Genomic DNA, 20,597 nt, shown 5'->3' on the forward strand with positions numbered 1-20,597 from the left:
CCAGCTTTGCCTTTGCTGTAAAGTGAGAGGGAGATGGTGAAAAATCCCCTGGAATCACTGAGGGGGAGTGGCCCCGTGTGTGCCCCGGCAGCAGGAAGGTTCTAGGAGGAGAGCAGACAAATAAAAACTGCACACAAGAGCACACATGAAGAGTTGCACTTTATTTCAGGGCATCCTCCCCCGCAGTGGCAGGAATGGGTCGTTACAAACATCAGGTCACAAACGGGGTTACCGAGCAGTGCCACAGCAGCGCTCGCCACCTGTGCAGGCCCACAGCAGCACCCGGGGGCCCTTCCTGTGGTGCTGGGGCAGGTGGGCGTAGGAGCTATCCCAAAAACAGCTACAGCAGTGCTCCATGCTTGGAATTAACTCTGGCACCATGGGGGACAGGGAGGAGGAGGCCCAGACCCCTTTCTGGGTCTCCAAGTGCTCCAGAAGTGCTGACACCTCACATTCCAGGGTGTGAAGCCGGTGCTTCCTCAAGAAACAGCTGCCTGTGAGGGGAGGTACAGCCAAATACCCCGATCTCCCAGACGGTGAGCACAGCGCCGCGCTGCCTGCTGTGCCCTGAACACCCATTCCCTACACCAGGGCGTGAACCCTGCTGGTGTGCAACACTGTTCATTTTTTGCTTCAACGTGGGGAACCAGTTCAAGGCTGGCACCACGCAGGGCCTCAGTGCTTCCCAGAGCCCCATCCCTGCAAAAACACCATCACCTGCTTCTGTGCCCTCCAGGCAGGGCAGCTTCACCCCTGGACTATTCCTGCCCTGCTCCGTGTGTACAAGCTACAGTTCAACAGCCAAACCCAGAAAGGGCAGGAAAAACCTGCAGAAAGCACAAATTGAAACAGCAAGTCTCCTACTGAGTGTCTCGAGCAAAGAGAGTGAAAATAAGGGGACTAAAGCTAACACTGACTACAGCAACAACCTTTTCAACCCGCTGCTGCTCCCGGAAAAAGATCCGAGGCACCAGCCGAAAAAACAAGAGAGGCAGAGGGAATCGTTGTGTTTGTGTTGTGAAAGACCACCACGCTGCTGTCCTGTCCCAGTCAGAACCACAGGCTGGTCCATGCCACCGCCGCTGGGGCTGCACCGTGGGGCACAGCCCACCCTGCCCCCAGGATCGAGGGCTGAGCCCCCACCCCAGCACTACCGAGAGCAGCAGAGGGGAACCAGGGCTGCAGCCAGCCAGGGCAGAGCCCTGGTCCTGCTGAGGTAGATATGGCAACGTGCAGGGGGGAGACCTCGGGGTGAGCCCCGTGCTCAGCAGCCTCCTGGGCCCTCCCCGGCGCTCCACGCTGCCAGGCCAGACTCAGTCATGCTTCTTTTCCCTCCTCGTTTGAGAGCCCTGGCCTTTGTCCTAACAGAGGAAAGGGAAAGACAAGTGCCCGACTAAAGCCCCAGCTCGGGGCACCAGCGGGCCCGTGGGGCTGCTGAAGGGGATTGGAGCCACACTGGACTGGTCCCTGTGCTTCAGCCTCCAAAGGGATCCGGCTGCCCTCGACAAGGCAGCGCCTGGAGCTCTCCCAGGTGCCAGAGCAGGGGCTGTGCGAGGCGCAGGTGCCTGCAGGAGCCCGGGGGGGGAAAGGTGTGAGAGGAGCAGCAGAGCTCCCAGCACTGCCACACTCCCAGCTCCTCCCAAGGAGCAGCTCGGCCTTCCAGCACCTCCTGCTGCGGCAGCGCTCCGTGGCTCGGCTGCGGGGCACAAAGCCCTCCAGGGCACACAGAGCCAGCTCGGTGGGGCCCAAGCTGATCCCCAAAGCCAGCTGGTGGTTCCTCAGCTCGCCCCTGCTCCAGGCACTGCACCAAGGCCAACACGACGAGCACAGGAAAGGATAATCCAACACTTCTGGCAGGGCACGGGACAGCACTCAGCACCAGAGCAGGTTTCCTATGGAAATTCCACCCAGGACCCCTGCCACAGCCCTCCAGGAGCACAGCAGCTCTCCCCACGCCCTCTCCTGCCAGCAAACAGGAACCAGCCCCTCCTCAGGCCGATTCCCAGCACGCACACAAGCCCACCTGCACGCAGGCTTGGATTCCAAAGGGAATGAACAGATCCGTGAGCTACTTCCCAAACCATACCAAATGCTGCAGGGATACTGGAAGGACGGGGGAACTCACCCCAAATACCCCCTGCACCATGCACTGTCCAACAAACCCAGAGCAACCCTGCCCTGCTTCACTCCCCCGTCCCTGGTTCAGCCACTCGCTGGGCCAGACAAAGAAAGAACAAAAGAAAACAACCCCAAACCCCACGAGTATCCTGGAAAAGTTCTTTTCCATACCAGGCCTCCATCCCACAGACCTGGGCTTCACCCACGAAGCAAACAAAGAAAAGCCAACAGTATGTACGAAATAAGGCCCAGCTGAGGAGGGACATCGGCGTTCCCAGAGCATGTGTGAGCCTCTGGCTCCTGCCACAAGCTTTCCAAACAGGGAACCCTCTCCGTGAGGGGCTGGGAAGGAGAGGGAGCTACAACTGCCTTCCGGAACACAAAACAGGGGATGGGGCAGTCAAAAACAACATCGGAACCGAACGAGATTTCCCCTCAACAAAAGGGATTTCTACACAATCAAGGGGTGCTGTTCCCACCAGGATGTCCTTGCTGGGAATATCCAACCAGAAGGACCAGAAACACATCTCAAAGCGCCAAACCACCCTTTTTTGTACCACGTGCCAGCCAGGGCTGGGCAGCAGCAGCCACCTTCGCCGGGGACAGACACCATCGTCCTGCACGCTCCTTCATCCCACGGCACGAGAGAATGAAAACGGCTTCGCAGGAACATTCTCTTCCTCCTTATTTTTTTTTTGTTTTGTTTGGGGTTTTTTTTTTTTTTTTGCTTCATTTTATGATTATTCTATTTTTTCTTATTAAATACACAGCATTTCCTCTGGAAGGCGAACCCTCCAGAACTTCACATCCTTGTTAAGGCGTCACGAGGTGTCCAGCCGGGATCCACTGGACAGCTTGGTTTCACAGAGCTCCTCCCCTCTCCCTTCAGAGCCGGGGGGGCTGCACGGGCTCTAAGTGGAGTGCAGGGGGATGACGAATTTGCAGCCAAAGGGCGAGTGGTAGTTGATGCCCACCTCCTGAAAGACCTTCTGGGGGATGCCAATGTCACAGAGGTACACGCGGCCCGCACGCTCGCCCAGGGGCAGCGGTAGCCCCAGGGCCAGCGACCACTTGGCGTCGATGCCCAGCTCCATCTCGCTGATGGGGGGGTCTATGCTCAGCACGGGGGCCCGGTTCTGGTTGGCCCAGTCCACCACGGCTTTGTACCACGGCTGGTCTCTCAGAAAGGCATTTTCGTGACAATCCAGGCAGTTGATCACTAGGTCAACGGGGGTGTCTGGGAGGTCTGAAAGAAACACAGACACGGCTCAGAACCAGCTGCAACCCCCGGCTGAGGCTGCACTGCCAGCACATGTGGGGTTTGGCCTCCACTCTCGCTGCACAGCCCGGCCTTGCCTCCTGTCCTGGCCACCCTTCCCCCAAACAGACCAACACTGAACAGCTCTGCAGCACTCTGGGGCCAGAACCTCCCTCAGTGGCCAGCACGTGAGCAGCCCCAGTGCCACTGAGCTCACCGGGCCAGGCAGTCCAGGGGAGCAGCGGGGCTCTCTTTCCATCACAAAGGACCATTTTCTATTCCACAAGGTGAAAATACAGCTGGTTTTCTGGAACACAGCAACTGTGCTGCACTGCTGCCTGCCCCACTGAGCTCTGTCGCTCTCACCTGCTGCATCCCCTCACCTGCTGCATCCCCCTCACCCGCTGCATCCCCCTCACCCGCTGGACCACAAAGTCCTTGGTGCAAAATCATGGAATGGTTTGGGTTAGAAGGGACCTGAAAGTTCATCTCATTCCACCCCCTGCCATGGGCAGGGACGCCTCCCGCTATCCCAGGTTGCTCCAAGCCCCGTCCAACCTGGCCTGGAACACTTCCAGGGATCCAGGGGCAGGCACAGCTGCTCTGGAAAACCCGTTCCAACCTTTTAGAATGTTTTATAGTAGGCAAGCAGCTCTGGCAGCAGAGCACAGCCCTAACTGCCAGGTTTGTTTCTCCCCAGAAGTTTAAATGAAGCAGGTTAGAAAACGACTGGTGAAATGCCAAGCAGAAGCCAGCACTCTCACAGGAGCTATTTATCCTAGGGAATACCGAGATGGGAATCCTGACAGCTGCTGGAAGTGGCTCAGCAGAGCTGGCTGCTGCTTTGCAACAGCAGCTGGACACTCATTCCCTCCCAGTTCCAACATGCTGAACAAGGCAGCCCCTTATCCTACAAGAACAGTTCCATACGGCAGCTCTTCCGGATTTGTTCCCACCGGAAACATCTGCGGCAGCACAACTGCTCCTCTGTTGTGGCTCTGAGTGCCTGCTGTCCCTGCAGCCTCCGGGCAGCCACCCAGGCGTGCCAGTGCCACTAGATGGTGCCAGGGGAGCGGGCAGGCGGCGGGAAGCCGTGCTGGAGAAGCCAGCCCTCCTCCCCGGAGAACCCAGGCCTCCTCGGCCACTCACCTTTGACGCTGGACACCTGCTGGCCTTGTGTCTTGCTGAAAAGGTTCAGCTCGTTGGTGATGGACTCCAGCATCTTGACGAAGTTGGGGAGGAAGAGGATGACGTGGACATCGTGGTTGGACAGGTGCCGGCCGCAGCTGATGCCCTGGGCCCCCTTCACGTGGGGGCCACACAGCAGCGCGACCGTGGGCCGCTGGTGCACGTTCTTGGGGTTCAGTCTGAAACACAGGCAAAAGGGACTGTGAGTTAACCCCAAAGTCTCTTACCTTCTTCCTGCGTGAGAAGAAAAAAAAAAATTTAAAAAAAAAAAAAAATCAGTAAGATGCAAATTGCCAGGTGTTCTGCAAATCTGCCATCGCTCTCGAGAAGCAACCCACATCCTTTTGTGGTGCTGATGCTGCTCCGCTTGCAGGTTCAGAGAATCACAGACTGGTTTGGGTTGAAAGGACCCTAAAGGTCATCCAGTTCCACCCCTGACATGGGCAGGGACACCTTCCAGAGGACCAGGGTGCTCCAAGCCTCAATGTCCAGCCTGGCCTTGGGCAGTGCCAGGGATCCAGGGGCAGCCACAGCTGCTCTGGGCACCCTGTGCCAGGGCCTGCCCATCCCCATAGGGAAGAATTTCTTCCACATATTTAACCTAAATTTCCCCTTTTTAAGTTCCTGATGAAGGGTCCCTCTCTAGTTTCCTCACAGGCCCCTTCAGATACTTGAAGGTTGCTCCAACCTTCTCCTTCCCTTCAAGACTTCCCTGTACCCACAGCTGAGAGCACAAGGCCCCAAGATCTCTGACTGTAAAAGAAAGCTAAAAATCTGGGGTGAGCTTCCTCATCAGAAGAGTCACAACTAAAAATGAAGAAAAATCATTTCTACTCCCTAAGCTTCATCAACCGCACGATAAAGTTCAGTTGGCCTGGAAGCCATCAGGAATTTCAGCTGCCTGTGTGTCACCCCTTAGTGCTCTCCATCAAGTGATCGGGTCCTGGTAAAGTGCTCCTGAATAAGCAGACGGAGACTGCAGGGTTACCACCTTTCATTTTGAGAGCAATTAATATGGAGCAGCTATGAACACCACAAAAATACAGGTGCAGTTCCCGCCCACATGGGCAGCTACAGAAGCGCAGGCAGGGAGCAGAGCTCGGTAAGAGTCAGCACGAATGCTCCTGCAGAAAGCACCGAGTGCACTCCGGGGCTGCTGCAAACAGCCCTCCAAGGAGCAGGATGTGCTCAGGTGAGCTGCAGACGCCTCAAAGCTGAGCTAGCCTTGCAAAAATCCACGCAGCGCTTCGTTTCCGTGGGCTGCCTCCTGCTTTTATTGACGTGGTGAAATTGTAAAGTGCCAAGACAGCAGAGGGAAGGCTCATTCAGGGGCTGAAAGGACGAGCTCATTACGTGTTCTGCAGCGCCTTCACCCCCCTCAGGCAGCACCTGTGCGAAGCTCAGCTCCCTGAAAAGCTCCCAGTGAGGGGCAGGAACATCTCACCTCTGCTTTGTCTGTGAGACAAGGGGCACTCACGGGGTGCAGCAGCCAAAAGGAAGCCCTTTGGCAGCAGTGACCTGAGAGGGCCTTGTGAGCCCCCTCCCTCCCCCCAGAGGCACCTCTGGTACCTGTTGGGCCCCCCGAGGAGGCTCAGGGCCATCTGGCTGGCACACACCCCTGTCATCTCCAGCCTCCGCTCCAGGGTCAGCCCGTGCTTCTCGGCCACCGACAGCAGCTTCTTGTGCAGCTCGTAGGACACGCTGGGGACCACCAGCCCCGAGTCTAGGGGTCAGAAACAGGGGAGGGAGGCACAAATGGGGACGATCAGAGACCCAGAAATAGCAGCAGCGAAAAGGCTTGTTAGCTGTTACCAAGGCTTTGCTTCACCCACGCTCCTTCCGAGGCCATCAAAGGAATCCAAATTATTCTCAGTGAAGCAGAGACAGCTAAACACAACTGCTGGCTTAAAATAACACTTCCACAAAAATTCAGCAGGCAATTTTAGCAACACATGGAGTGAGAAGGCTTTTGTGACTTACAGATGGAATATCAAGGTTTTCGTTACTGGTCTCCAGGCCAGCAGTGCTTTAACCCACCACAAAGTACTCCTGAGCACTGTGAAAGTCAGGAGAGCAGCTGTGAAGTGGATTTCCCACCAAAAAGCTTGGATGTGTTACGCTTCCCGACACTGGTCCCCACGATCCCAGAGACCACAGCAAAACAAGACATCCCACGTCTGCTGGTAGGTGTTCCCATGCCAGAAGGGCTGCTCCAGACACAACAGCTGGATCACGGCACACCGAAGCAGCAGGGAAATGATCAAAGAACAAACTCGGCAGAAAAACACTTACCAGGTGCTTTGGAGAGCCTGGGCTAGCGAGCTGGGAAATGCTCCAGCATTTGGATCAAGAGAAAAGAAACAAGAGAGGTTTTGTGAAGTGCTGAGAACTGTCCAGCCTGGCCTTGGACACTGCCAGGGATCCAGGGGCAGCCACAGCTTCTCTGGGCACCCTGTGCCAGGGCCTCCCCACCCACCCAGGGAAGGATTCCCTCCTGATATCTAATCCAAACAACACATCCCAGAGTGCCTCCAGCCACAGCAACCAGCCTCTTCATTCTAACTTTTCTCCAAAGACAGCCCTTCACTGTGTTTAGGATTGTCACTACGTGGAATCAGAACATACTCTGTTCTTCTCTTGAAGCATCCTGCAAGGCCTGGGTGTCCTTAGCTACCTCCCAGCTAAGCAGCAGCACAGATTAATTCCCTTCCCTTATGGGATGGCCAGAGCTGGAGCACAGCTGCAGCAGGAGAAGCTCTCAGCTACACAAGGAATCCCAGCTGAGCCCAGCAGCCAGCTCCCACTCTGGGACAGGCAGAGGAGGTGCACAGGAGTCAGGCACCACGGAGCAAAAAGGTCCAGGATTAAAAGCAGTGCCTGCTACAGCAAACATCAGGTCAAAAAGTGTGAACTCGGTCCCTGCACCAGCTCCTCTCATCTCAGCTTCCCCCGTGCTCAGCAGCCCTGGGTCACCCTCACGCTCCCCCCAGCCCCTCTGCCTCTGAACTGGGGGTGACAGCAGCCCCCAGGGTGCCCCTGGCAGCCTAGCTGGGCTGGGGCTGCCCGTGCTGTGCTGCTGGGGGAGAGCCGTGGGAGGGTGACACGGCCCAGTGGAAAGGCTCCGAGGGGAACAGGCACCGCTCGCACGCCCGCCCCGGGAGGAAACCCGGCCGTTACTCGTGGGCTTGGGCTCCTCTGCACACAGCAAACGTGACGAGAACCAGCTCTAACGAGCAAGGGCCGCATGCAAATGAGAAGAGCAGTGTGGATCAGAGCTGTGAGGAATGACGTGCGCTGCTGTACTTCCCCAGGGCGCCCCAGTCACCGATCACCAAGTCAAGCTCTGGCGGAAACGGGGGGGTTTTGCACACCCCGGGGTTTTCACAGTGGGCCCAGAGGTGTTCCTGCAGGGTGACAGCAAAATGCAGCAGAGCAGACATTGCTGCGTCCTCCTGCACTTCATTCCTGGCCTCACCGGCGGGGCCTTCGCAGACAGAGAGGGCCCAACGTGTCCCAGCACTTGACCCCGCACTCGAAGCACCGATGAGGTCACCTCCGCTCCCAGGCTCCCGGGCCAGGCCAGCAGCCATCCTGTTATCAGTCATCCCCGAGTGCTGATAGCAGCCCTGAGCACTGCAGCCCAAGCAGTAATAACGGCGGGGCTGTCCCAGCGGGCACGCCCTGCCCCGCGCCCGCACGCCCGAGTCACGCAAGCCCCGCTCTGCCACGCTCCCATTCATGGCTCTGCCACTGCATCTTGTTTTTCAAGCTTCAGGGAAGATCTGGAATGAGTGACCCGAGGTCAGGATCTCTCCCAACATCATCTGCTAACCCCAAAAAAGGCAGCTCCCGAACTCTACTTTTGCTGCATCTGAACCACCCCCAAATCCCCTGCTTCAATTCTGCACCAACTCCCCAAACTAGATGGACAATCTACACTCTGTATGCACCCAATTTAGCACAGATCCTCTCCATCCCCATCCACATCCTTCCCTCAACCAGCAGCTTTAGGAAAACTGTATTTGCCACGGGCTGGCTGCCACCAGTGGGTTAATGTGAGGGGGTTACTGGGAGGCAGCGATGAACTGGCATTTAGCACGCCAGTCTGTCCTAATTGCTCCCTCTCAGGGGCAGGCTGAAACACCAAGAGAACTTCCCTTCTTCGCCCTCACGCAAGGTCCAACCAGTCAGACTGGCTCATCAAAAGCAGGCCCAGGGAGTTAAATAAACTCTGGCAGAGAGCAATCAAGGAGGCGACGTGTAAACCCACAAACAATAACACCACTGCCACAAAACGGAAGCCCTGCCAACTTTAATTATGTTTGGGTTGGACAGGGCATCTTTATTGTTTGCTAATGAAGGCAATAAAATAAATTAGCCCAGGCCTTTTAATATTAAATAAATGTATTTTACAGCTGCCTGGGAAAAGAAAAAAAACACCAACCCACAAGGCAGATATAGACTAAACAGTTTTGTGACACGAAGAGTGACACTGGGTGGATGAAAACGGCCTGTGCCAGCAGAAGGGCTGAGCTAACTCTCCAAAAGCTAAATAATTATGAGGTTTTCCCCCAACAAGCCCTGTAATGCTGCTGGGATGTCCAAATGCTTCCCAAGCTTGCAGCAGCAGGGAAAAAGGAGAGGGTTGATGCTAGAGGAGCTCAGTGCTAAGGGGTTGAGTCCCATCTCTTCCCTTGGCTATTGCAGCAGCTCTCCAGCTCCAGTTCTCTGCTAAAATAAACCCAGGCAAGGCACAGGAAGGGGTCAGATAGAATTAGACTCAGGATCTCCTGCAAGCTGTCCTAGCATCGTTAACTCTCTCCTTTGGCAAGGAATAACCCCAGGTCCCAGAGCCTTACGGTGTGGCAGTCCCACACGCTCCGTAACTCTCATCCACACCAGGCACACGGGACATTCCCTGCTGCCTTCTGCCGGTTGCAAAGCTGGAACCACCTGCCTGCAGACTCAGCAGAACACATTTGCTGCCCCTCAAACACCAGTGATTTTCTCCACAACCTTAAGGGCTGCTTTTGTTAATCATCATTATTTTTAATTACGGCAAATCCTGCGGGAGTTTTGGCTGACCTTCCAGTGGGAGCCTCCCCCAGCATTAGTGCACAATTCCCTCCAGCTGAGCAAAGAACTGCCAGAGGGACAAAGGGACTCTGCCCCATGACCACTTTGTTTGCTCCTGTGGATGGCTAAAGAGAACTTCATTTGCACTCTCCTCAAGCCAGCCCAGAACACTTCACACATTCAATATACACAGGGCACTCATCCAGCCATCGAAGAGCTAAAAGCTGCAGAGAGGAGAAAAGTCAGTCAAGGACAGGGCACTCCAAAGGAACAGCCACACTCTTGGCATCACCACACAGAACACACCCAGCCTTGGTTCTGAGCTCTGATCCTGGCACAAAGCTCTGCCTGCTCCTGTTTTCTTCCACCATCTCCTTATTGTGAAGAAGAAGGGTTGTTTGAAGGACAGACCCTGCTGCAAACTCCTCTGAGCCCCAACACTCCTGCAGAACGTTGGCTTTGCTAAAGGACCCGGCCTCAAAACACAGAGATGTTCAAACACAGGAGCTGTAGTGCCAACAGAACGAACAGAGACAGACCTGAGCCAACACAATTTAAATTCTCCAGCTGCACAGCTCTGGAAGTAGAAAAAGGCAGCTCACACCTTGTGCAAAAATCAGCCTTTCCAGAGAGGCAGTTTTTACTAAACAATTACATTTCCTCAGTAAATAAAGAGACCAACAGCAGTCAGCCCAAACCAGTGAAGACGAATGGTGTGTTTAGGAGGGATTCACATGTGGAGTCCCAGGGGTGGACTCAGCTCAGCCACAACCAAAGACCCGGTGAGCTCCATTAGCTCCAGGTTTTCACTTCTGGCTGGAACAGATTCCCACCTTCTTCATTCCCTGCTTACTTCCAAACCACAGGGTTGTGCCTTCCTGACAGCCTGGCTCCACAAAACCGGCTCTCAGCAAAGCATCCCAGTGGACAGAAGTGTTCATCCTACACATTCCAACTCACTCCAGTCAGCAATAAAATCCCAGGCTGGAAGTCCTGCAGATGAGTCTTTTGGGGAACTCAGAAGACTGACTCAAAACTGACATCAGCAGCTCAGTTTTACCTCTGCACCATCCTGGTTATTCCCTGCCTCCATGGCATCAAAAAGCAGGCATTGATCCAGAGACAGGGATCCCACAGTGACAAGAGCTGGATATTACCTCCCTGCCAATCTCCAGCACCAGTTTTGTGCTGTTGCAGCAGAGAATCTCTGTCTCAGTCAGGATTCTATTAACACAATCATCTCTCAGACTGGCCCAGGGTAAAAAAAAATAGCAGAAAGAAGTGCTTTGTCAGAACTAGGAAGTGCTTTTTGCAAGGAGAGCTTTCCTTGGGAGAACAAACTCTGGAGGGAGAATCCTGCCACAGACACATCCAAAATCAAGGCTTTTGGAGCTCTTGGCACTCATTTAATCATAGCAGCTGCTCTTTGAGCCGCTAAGAGGCAGGCTGCCTACAGCTCAGCACCCTCCTTCCAGCTGCTAAACAAAGGGATTGGGGTGGGTTTCTTTCCATGAGAAGTCCATCATTACTCCAGGCACAATGTCCCTCTGGCTGCCAGGGACAGCGGGCAAGCTACAGCTGTTTACCAGAGCCTCTGCTGGACGGCCAGCAGCACTCCCTAGGCAAGAGGAGACTTCCTCAGTGGCCACAAAGGCAGGCACCCTCTGTGGGAAACATCCCTGGACACCTCTCTCCTCACTGCCGGGCCTGTGGACGTGCCCGGCTCGGCGCAGGCGGCCGACGGGCACTGCCCCCGGTGTGACACGCCAGCCTTTCTTCCAAACAAACCTACAATGCCCAGGGGACACCAATCAGCCAACAGCAGCTAATGAGGCCAGCGAGACCCTGCAAGGCCCGAGGGGAGTCGCTGACCACCCTCCCTGGGCAGCCCTGCCAAGGGCAAAACAAGACACTTTTCCTTTCACCGGGCTCCCCTCAGCACAACCAGGATCCCAGAGGGAAGGACGATGGAATGCAGCAAACGGGATTGTGTTTTCATGCCTGGATTTACTCACTGCTGCTCATTGCATGGCAGTTTTCCTCCCAGGAATTCTACTGCTAGAATCCCCTACCAGCCATCCTGCTCAGACTGGCTGCCAACAGTGGCTTAGCTTTTGTTTCAGACCAGACATCCACAGAGGCCCCATCTCCTCTCAAACAAGCCAGCTGGAAGATGGATTGACAAGGAAGAAATTTGAAAAAAACCACAAAATAGATAGGAAATCACACAGAAAATGAAGAGGTGCTTATTCCCACAGCACACGGGCAATCAGTGCAGCTTCTTCCACAGAGATGCTGAAAGCTTGGGGAGATTTAGAAAGCAAGAGGTTAAATTAAGCAGAAAAAAGCACCATTAATACTGAACTCTCACTGCTGCCTCAGGAAGTCTTAAAATTGTGAAAGACAAAGCAGTGGAGGAAAGTCTCACTGCACGTTTCTCTCACTTTTCCTTGAGGATCCTTGGAAACACAACACTGAGCTGCTACAACCCACTGTGTTTTCCTCTCACTCGAGAGCAGAACAGAACAATAGGAAGAGGAATGACAGAAATGGAGAACTAGGACATTGTCATATCCCAGAGCCACTAAAAAAAAAAGGACTTTTCAAAACTGAAAAGCAGCAGATCATTACAAATCCATCAGCTTCTTCCCCTGAAGCGTTTCACACCCCAGATGGAGTTTCCAGGCAGAGGATGAATGACAGCCCAAGGAGCTGCTCACACTTCTGCTCAGGCCACTAGGCTATCAGTTGGTTTGAGTCCCTGCAAGAAGAGCTGAAATCTGAGTTTATTCTGATGTGGAAAAGAAACGTTCCTGGAATGCCAGATTTCCTTCACTCCCACATTTTGCAAGTGCTTAAAAATCAAAGGCAAGATATCCCAAGGAGGCTACAGTTACCTGGAATTTGGAGCTAAATGTGCCATCAGTTCTTTTTACATGAACTGTATTTAAACCCACACAGAAAGGGAGAACTACGACCCAAAGAGTGCCAGAAGCACAGAAAATCTCCCGAAACCATGAAAGCACAAATCCTGAGACCATCCCTCCATCCCTCTGCAGAGCCAGCAATCAAGTCCACGTGGGTTCACCAGGCTACTGAAATCCAAGCAAGGATTCAAACACCTCTTATTCAGTTCCCAACCATCAGCTTTGTTCCCTACTGGAGCAACCCTTACCTTGCTGGCCTCTCTGAGTATTTGTTATCTCAGAAACACTGCAAATAAAGGCTCTGTGTAGACTCACAAATCCAACCTTATGTGAACACTGCCCTTGCTTGGACCACATTAAGCTGACAGACACCCCTTGGAGCAAAAATCCACCGTGTGTGCCCCCCCCAAAAAGCAGCAGTTTGGGTCCTTATGAGGAAGGGAGGTGGCATACCCGTGCAGAATTCCTTGTGAGGGTTCTGGGGTACCACAATCCTTCTGTAGACGATGGGCTCCGACTCCAGGATGTTCTCGTCGTGCCGGTAGCGAGCGGGTTTCTCGTTAGGGGTCCCTCGGGAGCGGGTGCCGCTCCTCCTCTCGTAAGTCTCGATCTCTTCAAACACAGCTGCCTTGTCAAAAAGGGCCAGGTTGCCCTCGAAATCAAAATCAGTGTCTGGGATTTCGTCGATGTCGTCCCCAAAGCACTCGTCGTCCTTGCTCTTCATCTGCCCGTTCTTCAGCCCACTCTTCTTTGGGGTCACCTGGTTCGGGTGGCGGCTGCTGGACGACCCTAAGCCAAAAGAAAAGCAAGTTGAGAGCGTGTCCTAAATGGAAAAAGGCACTTTCTCAGCAAATTTTGGGGGAGAGGGGAGCTCCTCCTTACAGTGCCCTTGCTCAAGGGAGCTCATGGAGCTCATCCCTGGCTTTACTCATGCTCAGCTGAGCCAGCAGAGAACAGAACAAGAGCAGCAGCAAAGAGACTTCTGGGGACTTCCCACCGGCAAGGTTACAAAAACAAGCTTGTCCACGGCAGCAAAGGAGCTGCTTCTCCACGTTTTATTTAACCCCAGCCAGTGTCACATCAGCACCAAGGTTATCAGCTGTGACCCAGGAGCTCTCCTATCCCGAGCTCGTGTTCAGACAGGAGCGTGACCCAAGCCACTCTCTGGAATTTCCCTAGATTTCAGAAACTACTGTAGGTGTTTTCTTCCATATTAATGGTCTTTATGGGAGAACTTCAAACCCTGAATGTAAAGGATCTCTTTTTCCTCACCCTTGATATGATTTCTCGTTCCTGTTTCATTCTCCTCCTTATCCATCACCTTGTACGTTGGAATACACTTCTTTCCAATCACAAGTCACTGGGAAAGCCCAAATTCTCTGGAGTGAGACTGATGAACGTCTCCTGCTTAGGGCTGGAGATTAAGAACTGATCCAAATATACAATTACGAGGTCAACTTATCCTTTAGTTGCTTATTTCTTCCATTATTCTTCAGGTCCACACAGTATTAATTTGTCATTCCCAGTGTTACATTTGCAATTACTAGAAAATATTTCATGCCGATTCCTGCAGTTACAGGAATCACCTACAGCGTCCAACAGATGGAGTAAGTTCTCAAGCCAGAACTGCTTGCTCTACTGAACTATTTCCTGTTGTTGAAGATAATCCCCTCTGTGAGGGATTCACACAAACGAGTTTGAGAGAATTCGTTTGATAACACAGGAACAAGGAATTTCAAGCCATCCAAGGAGACTCAGCAAACATCCCAAAAGATTTGCAATAGCACAGACTCCACAAGCACCCCTCAAGTCAGCTGTCCCCTCTCTAAGTGCAGACAGGTCCAGTTTCAGCACGTCCACCTTCAGCCATGCTGAAAGGTGACTTGCTGAGGATGTGAACTTGGTTTATTCCCAGTCAGGGATGCATTGTCTCAGCCAGGATTCATTTCAGACATTGTGGGACTTGGTTTTTCTGGAGAATCGGTTGATGACTAACCCAAAAGCTTTCCCAGTCCCCACAGCAAGATCCTAAATCTTCCAGGCTTTGCATTAATTTCCCATTAAGAAAAAAACCCAAACACCCTTCTCAAGTGAGAAGGGTCTATGATAATGCACCATTTGTCTCGGAAGGACAGACAGCAGAATTCCAGAATTGTGGTGACAAAACAGGGTTTAGGAGAGAGAAAAGGGTAAGGCTTCCCAGGAAGGATAATTTCAGTAGGCACACTCATTTCTGTGCATAGTTTTGAAAGCTTTTTGGTAACAACTTCCTCTCTGTCCCAGATAAAGGGTTCCCAAACCAAAGGTGACACTTAAACCACTCCAAAGCGGGACGGGACTCGGTTTGGAACTAAACTGCCACTGCTGAGGGAATCACAGCCACAGCTGCTGCTATGAAGGAGGAAGATGAGGAATGGAAACACAACAGGTCGAGTTCTCCCAACACCCAGGAACTGCAGGTCAAGCAGAAACCGGGGACTCTCAGGGTTCAGATGAACAAGCCAGAGCCTGCACTGCCACAAAGGCAAAGCAGGCCTGCTCCTTGTGTCAGTGTCAAGTGTTTGGCCAGCTCAAGCTGCTCCTGTCACACTCCCTGCCAGATCCCTCTGCAAACAACTCCACACTCCCCTCAGCTGCCCTGAGACTCAGAATGTGGGGCCAGACACTGCCGTGCAGCAGGACAGGAGCAGCTGATGTGAGCAGTGTGTAAATGCTGATGGAACAAAGAGCTGCACCAGAAAAGCTGGAGAACAATGGCTGGAAAGCTCCCTGCAGCCACAAACAAAGGGAGCCAGGAGCCTACCTCATCAAAATGAGCCCCACTGGCACTGTGGTGGGCAGCTCCCTAATCCCTCCTGAGGGGTGCCAGCTCTGGAATACTGCTGACCCCACAGCTCTGCCCTGCCTGCCCCACAGCCCCCCAACGGAGGCTGCACAGAACACGGCACACGCCTCCCGCGAGCTGGGAGCAAAGTTAGGAGTTGTTCCTCTTCAAGCACCGCCTTCGAGACAGGAAAAATGACAGCTGGCTCTGCTCAGGGGAAAGAGGAGAGCCAAAAAAATGGCAAGGGGAGGAAAGCAAAGTCAGATCTCCTATTCCAGCTGCTTTTGGATCACAACTTCCAGCGCCTCTGCCCTGCATGGAGCTTGTTGAGGGGAGCAGCTCCTCAGGCGCACAGAAAAGCACCTCCCTCACAAGATAAACAATCCTTCCCGGGCTTTTTTCGTTTCTGAGGAATAAAAACCCTTTCACGTACAGCACGCAAGCAAACACAGTCTCCAGCGAGCTGGCTGCCTTCCTGAGAGATCCCTGTGGGAGTGTTTGCGGCCAGCCCTGGCACGACGAGCCCGCTGCCAGCACAGCACTGGAGCCATTGTTGGGAAACCTGCGCTGGTGTTTGCTGTTTATTGATTCCTGGCACACCAGTGCTCCGAAGGGGAATTCTGGCCCTGACTTGGCACGCTAGAGGCCAACAAGAGGTCGACTTCCAGCTGTAGGACTGAAGTTCTGGATGACATCTCAGCCCACTCTTCCCTGGACTCCTGCACCCACCACCTGCACAAAGCCAGGCCCAACTCCATCCCCCTCCCAAAACTCACACAGCACTTACCCTATGCTCCAAATACACACATTTTACACCATTTCTGCACCTCCTTCATCCCAAAAGAAACCCAAGCTAACAATCCACACCAAGGACCTCGCTCAACCTGCCTCAAAGGCTGTAAAAGTGACCTGCTGTGCTCATGTGAATCCAACACGAGCTGTTTGTGGATTGAAGCACTCTCTGCTCACCCCAGATCTGCCAAACACCCTGAAAGGGGTGAAAATAACCCAGCTGTCGGTGGGTGAGAAAGAATTCCAGAGGTCTAGGAATTTCTCCCCAAAACCACAGCCTTAGACCTGTTTAACTGGCCTGGCCCACCTCGGGTTGTTTCTTTTCTGACTGCAAGGAAGGAAAAAACGAAGTCATAGAATTACGAGGGATGCATACTGAGGCTTCAACAGTGAAGTCATGGAAATGTGCTGGACACACACTGGCATTTCAGGAGTTGGATTATGAAGATCTGCAAAGGAAGATAGCTCTGAGGAAAAAAAAGTGAACAAAGGCAGGTTTGGCCCAGTTTTGAAGATTTTTATCAAGAGAAATAAAAGTAATGGCTGTTTGACTTTGGGATGCTCTGACTGTATCCTACATCACCCCCATTAATCTGTATTTTCAACAACACAGCCAGAACCCATTTGTAATTCTGTATGGGGTGCTGCTGTAATAGGTTATGGTACACAAGCCTTAAATAGAAAAGCTTGATAATATTGCAGTTTGCTTGCAGCTCCTTTTAGAGGAAAAGGCTGGAAGCTGGGCAATCTTCGAATAGGAAAGACAGCAAACTGAGGAAATCTTTGGCATCAGACATTGTCTATGCAGACAGAAAAATGTGTCAGAATAACACACAGGTGGCACAGGGGAAGTTTCCAGCCCTGCTGGCAAAGCTCTTGCTGAAGAAGGGAAGATGCTGGAGCAGGAAAGCTCTGGGATGTCCCCATACTCACAGGAATTGTGCCTCCGACGGAAGCCTTTGGACTGGGTCAGCGTTTCCATGTGTCGATCCATGTAGCTCTTGGAGCACTGCTGCTGTGGGGAGATGACAATGTCCTGGCTCTTCACATCTGTCCTCCTCGGGATGTTCTGTGGGGCACTGCTGGACATTGGCTTCTTTAGGACTTTCCCAGTGCCATTCTGGCTGGGCCCCACCTGGCACCCGACCCCGGGGATTCCCATTTCCATCTGCTGCAAGTCCCCACATTGTCTGCTGTCCCCCGGCCCCGGGATCTCCAGAATCTTCAGCTCAGTAATGTCACCTGCCCTAAAAGCAGCACAAGAAAACCCCACAGTCAGGAATTTAGCACACACCCTGGCAAAAAAAAAAAACTCCTGAGGAAAAACATCCAGCGTTGTCCAGTGGGACTGTTCCGATGCCATTATCAATAGGAACAAGGGAATAAAAGGATTTTAATACTCAAACATACAGGGCGTTTCCACAGGCAGCAAAATGTTAAACTGAAATGGCAAATCTTCAAAATAACCAGTATTCCTACACTGCACCTGGATTTTGTTTGAAAGGTTCTGTCTCCAGCTGAAACAGGAATCAGTCGAGCAAAAAATGGAAGCAACTGGCCCAGACCTTTGCAGAAATCTGCATTAATTTAACAGTTTCTAGCTAATTAATTGCTCTCAGCCTTGAGGCTGCTGTTACTTTTAATCCGTTTCTGCAGACAGCTACCCTCAGACAAGTGCAGTTCATGCTCAGACAAGGACGGTACTTCCCACTTCCACAGAAAAAAAGGATAAAGAAACCTAATCTAGCACTGGGCACAAGCCAAAAGGAAACAAAGGAGTGATTATAAAGACCTCCATTTGCACTGACTGCAAGAAATACATCAGGAATTAGGCTCTTCTAGTTCTGACTCAGCATTTGTTCAAGTGGGATATGAAAGCAGAGAGACTTCCACACATCCCCTGGAAGGACGTGGCTGTTGTCCTCCCTCACTGTCTCTCTTGAAAATCCAAGGGAAAACAAATAAATTAAGAGTATTGACTTTGTGGAGTCAATCTTATTGAAAAATGAGTGACTCAGAGCCTTAACGACAACATTCCAGGGAACAGGAAAATGTCCAGTGATGAGTGACTCTTATTTCTATTTTTTAAGCACAGAGTTGCCGGTGGGAAAGAACTGCTGAGAGGGCAAAGCTCTAAAAAAGTATTTCAGCCCCCTAAAACCCCAACAACAGACTGTACACACACAATAATAGATAAATATATATTTGTGTATATATACACGCAGTCTGACCCCCAAATAACCCCCGAGCCTGAGCTACCCGCCTCCAACTCCAGGAGCCGAGCCAGGAATTAATCTCCTGCACACAAACTAACACAAACACCAGAGGCACTCAGCAGCAGCGAGGAAATTTAGGGCAAAGAGGTCACGTCTGAGGGAATAAAAACCCCCATCCAAAGCACCCCCAGCCTTTGCATGGGACAAGGCAGGGGGAGAAAAGGCAGGCACTAACCTGAAGGTGACTTCTGGCACGAGGCATTTGACCCCGTTGTGGAAGGGCCGTGTCAGGGAGATGGTCTGGCTGACCTGATCCACAGCAGACACTCGGCCTTGGTAGACTCCCAAGCTCTCTCCACAGTTAATTGACACGATGCTGCCCAGCCAGTCCGTAGCCATATTTCTGGCACGGAGCTGCTGTGAAGAGACACAGGCCTGGCTGTAACAAGATGCACAAAGTGACAACCTGAATCAGCATCAGCGCACCCCCGGCCCACAGCCCTGGCTCCCTCCCAGGCTGCGGCTTTGTCAGCTCCTCTCCGCTTTGTGGGGAGGAAATAACATCCCTACGGACACCACCGATCCCAGCGGGAGTGGAAATCCCTGGATGGGCCTTTGCCTTTCCCGTTGAGCAGCAGATCTTTGTCCGACTGAGTTCAAGGCTGATGCTTCCAAGAGAAATATTTAGCACTGCGTTCTGCCTGTGGATGTTCTCCCTGGGATTTCAAACTGGGAATTTAGTTTGGGCATATGGACGCCGGGGCAGAACAGCTCCAGTGAATATTCAGCAGTGAGAGGAACGATCTCTGCACGTGCAAATGAAAACCAAAACCTTTCAGGGAACAGAGACACAGGGCGGGAGGGGAACCCCAGCCAACACCTCTAAAGGAACAGAGAAACACAGAAGGGGGGAAAATCCCAAACACTGGAGTCCAGGACAAAAGCACCCACGCTCTACAGAGGCAGGGTTAGCATCACTGCCACAATTAGATCAATTAATTAAGAGATAGTTGCTCTCCTTCCCAGCACTCGAGTTCTGTCAGAATCAGGGAGAAAAGACTCCAATTTGTTTAGACACATGTTTCCAACGCTCCTGGAAGCAGTTAAACAGCTCCTTTGATCTGAGATTTCCTAGTGACAGGCTCACGAGCATCACAGAGAGCGAGAGCTGTGACAAGCTCCTAAATGTACAGATTTGCCTTTCATGCTGCAATCAAAGAGGGGGAATGTTTGATATTTACTGTGAGCAGCACAAAGAAACACAGGAGACAGCCCAGGGAGAACAACATCCACATATAAATCACGTTTCTGGGAGAGGCAGTTGGATTCTCTGCAAGCCAAGCCTCTTGGAAATAGATGCAAGGAAAAAAAACAAACCTGGATGAGGGGGAAAAAAAAAATCTCACTTCCCCCAACTTTCACAGGAATGAAAACAGGGGATGCTTCAAAGGGAAGAAAACACGAAATTCGGTCACTAAGCCATAAATCCATCAAGAGCAGCCTCCTCTCCTTCCTGTGGATGTGTGTTTGTATTAACCCATGATGACAATGTCTGCATTCCAAGGAGATGGCTGATAAAAAGCACTCTCAAAACACAGATAACACATCCCTGGGTATCCACAGGAAAACTGAAACTTCATTCCCTTTCCTGTTTTCTTTTTAATCTCCCTTAGGAAACGTGTGAAAGAGCTCAGCACACATCCCCACCTTCCACAGATTCTTTCTAAAAATAAGAGCTGCCTTTGAGCAAAAAAAAACCAAAACCCCAATAAATCTACGTTTGAGTGCAAATATAAATGAAACTATCCCAGGGTTGGATCAGAGGGGGGCTGTGTCCAGCCTGATCCTGCAGGAAAACACAGGGCATCCCACAGGTAAACACGTGGAGCTCCCACAGGTAAATGCAAGCCCCCCCATAGGTACACACCCCAAAGGGTAAACACATGGGCCCCCCAAGGTAAAAAGGGGATCCCCAATAGGTAAACACAGAGCTCCCACCATAGGCAAACACAGACCCCCCCCCCATGGATAAACACAGACCCCTCCCCCCCAATGGATAAACACAGACCCCTCCCCCCCAATGGATAAACACAGACCCCTCCCCATGGATAAACACAGACACCCCCCCCCATGGATAAACACAGACCCCGCCCCCCATGGATAAACACAGACCCCTCCCCCCATGGATAAACACAGAC

General features: G+C 52.4%; 1 protein-coding gene across 1 annotated transcript; it reads right to left on the minus strand.

The window, feature by feature from the left end:
- Positions 1–141: 141 nt before the first annotated feature.
- On the minus strand, positions 142–20,419 carry EDC3 (enhancer of mRNA decapping 3). The gene is made up of 6 exons (XM_042021756.1): positions 18,635–20,419; positions 17,117–17,430; positions 13,021–13,356; positions 6,134–6,287; positions 4,526–4,743; positions 142–3,364 (listed from the first exon to the last, which is right to left on the minus strand). Exons 1-6 carry the CDS (start codon positions 18,796–18,798, stop codon positions 3,030–3,032), a joined length of 1,521 nt encoding a protein of 506 aa, XP_041877690.1. The 5' UTR covers positions 18,799–20,419; the 3' UTR covers positions 142–3,029.
- Between the last annotated feature and the right edge of the window lie 178 nt (positions 20,420–20,597).

Source organism: Corvus kubaryi, unplaced genomic scaffold (genome assembly GCF_017639235.1).
Source record: "Corvus kubaryi isolate FWS band 111438036 unplaced genomic scaffold, C.kubaryi_AGA036_p1.0 37172, whole genome shotgun sequence".
NCBI lineage: Eukaryota > Metazoa > Chordata > Aves > Passeriformes > Corvidae > Corvus > Corvus kubaryi.

Excerpts from the sequence above, each read along its gene's own strand:
- EDC3 (XM_042021756.1), bottom strand. The coding sequence starts at position 18,798 with ATGGCTACGGACTGGCTGGGCAGCATCGTGTCAATTAACTGTGGAGAG. Across the intron at positions 17,431-18,634 it reads GTGCCAGAAGTCACCTTCAG|GGCAGGTGACATTACTGAGC; the intron begins GTTAGTGCCTGC and ends TGCTGCTTTTAG. Across the intron at positions 6,288-13,020 it reads TCACAAGGAATTCTGCACGG|ACTCGGGGCTGGTGGTCCCC; the intron begins GTATGCCACCTC and ends TCTGACCCCTAG.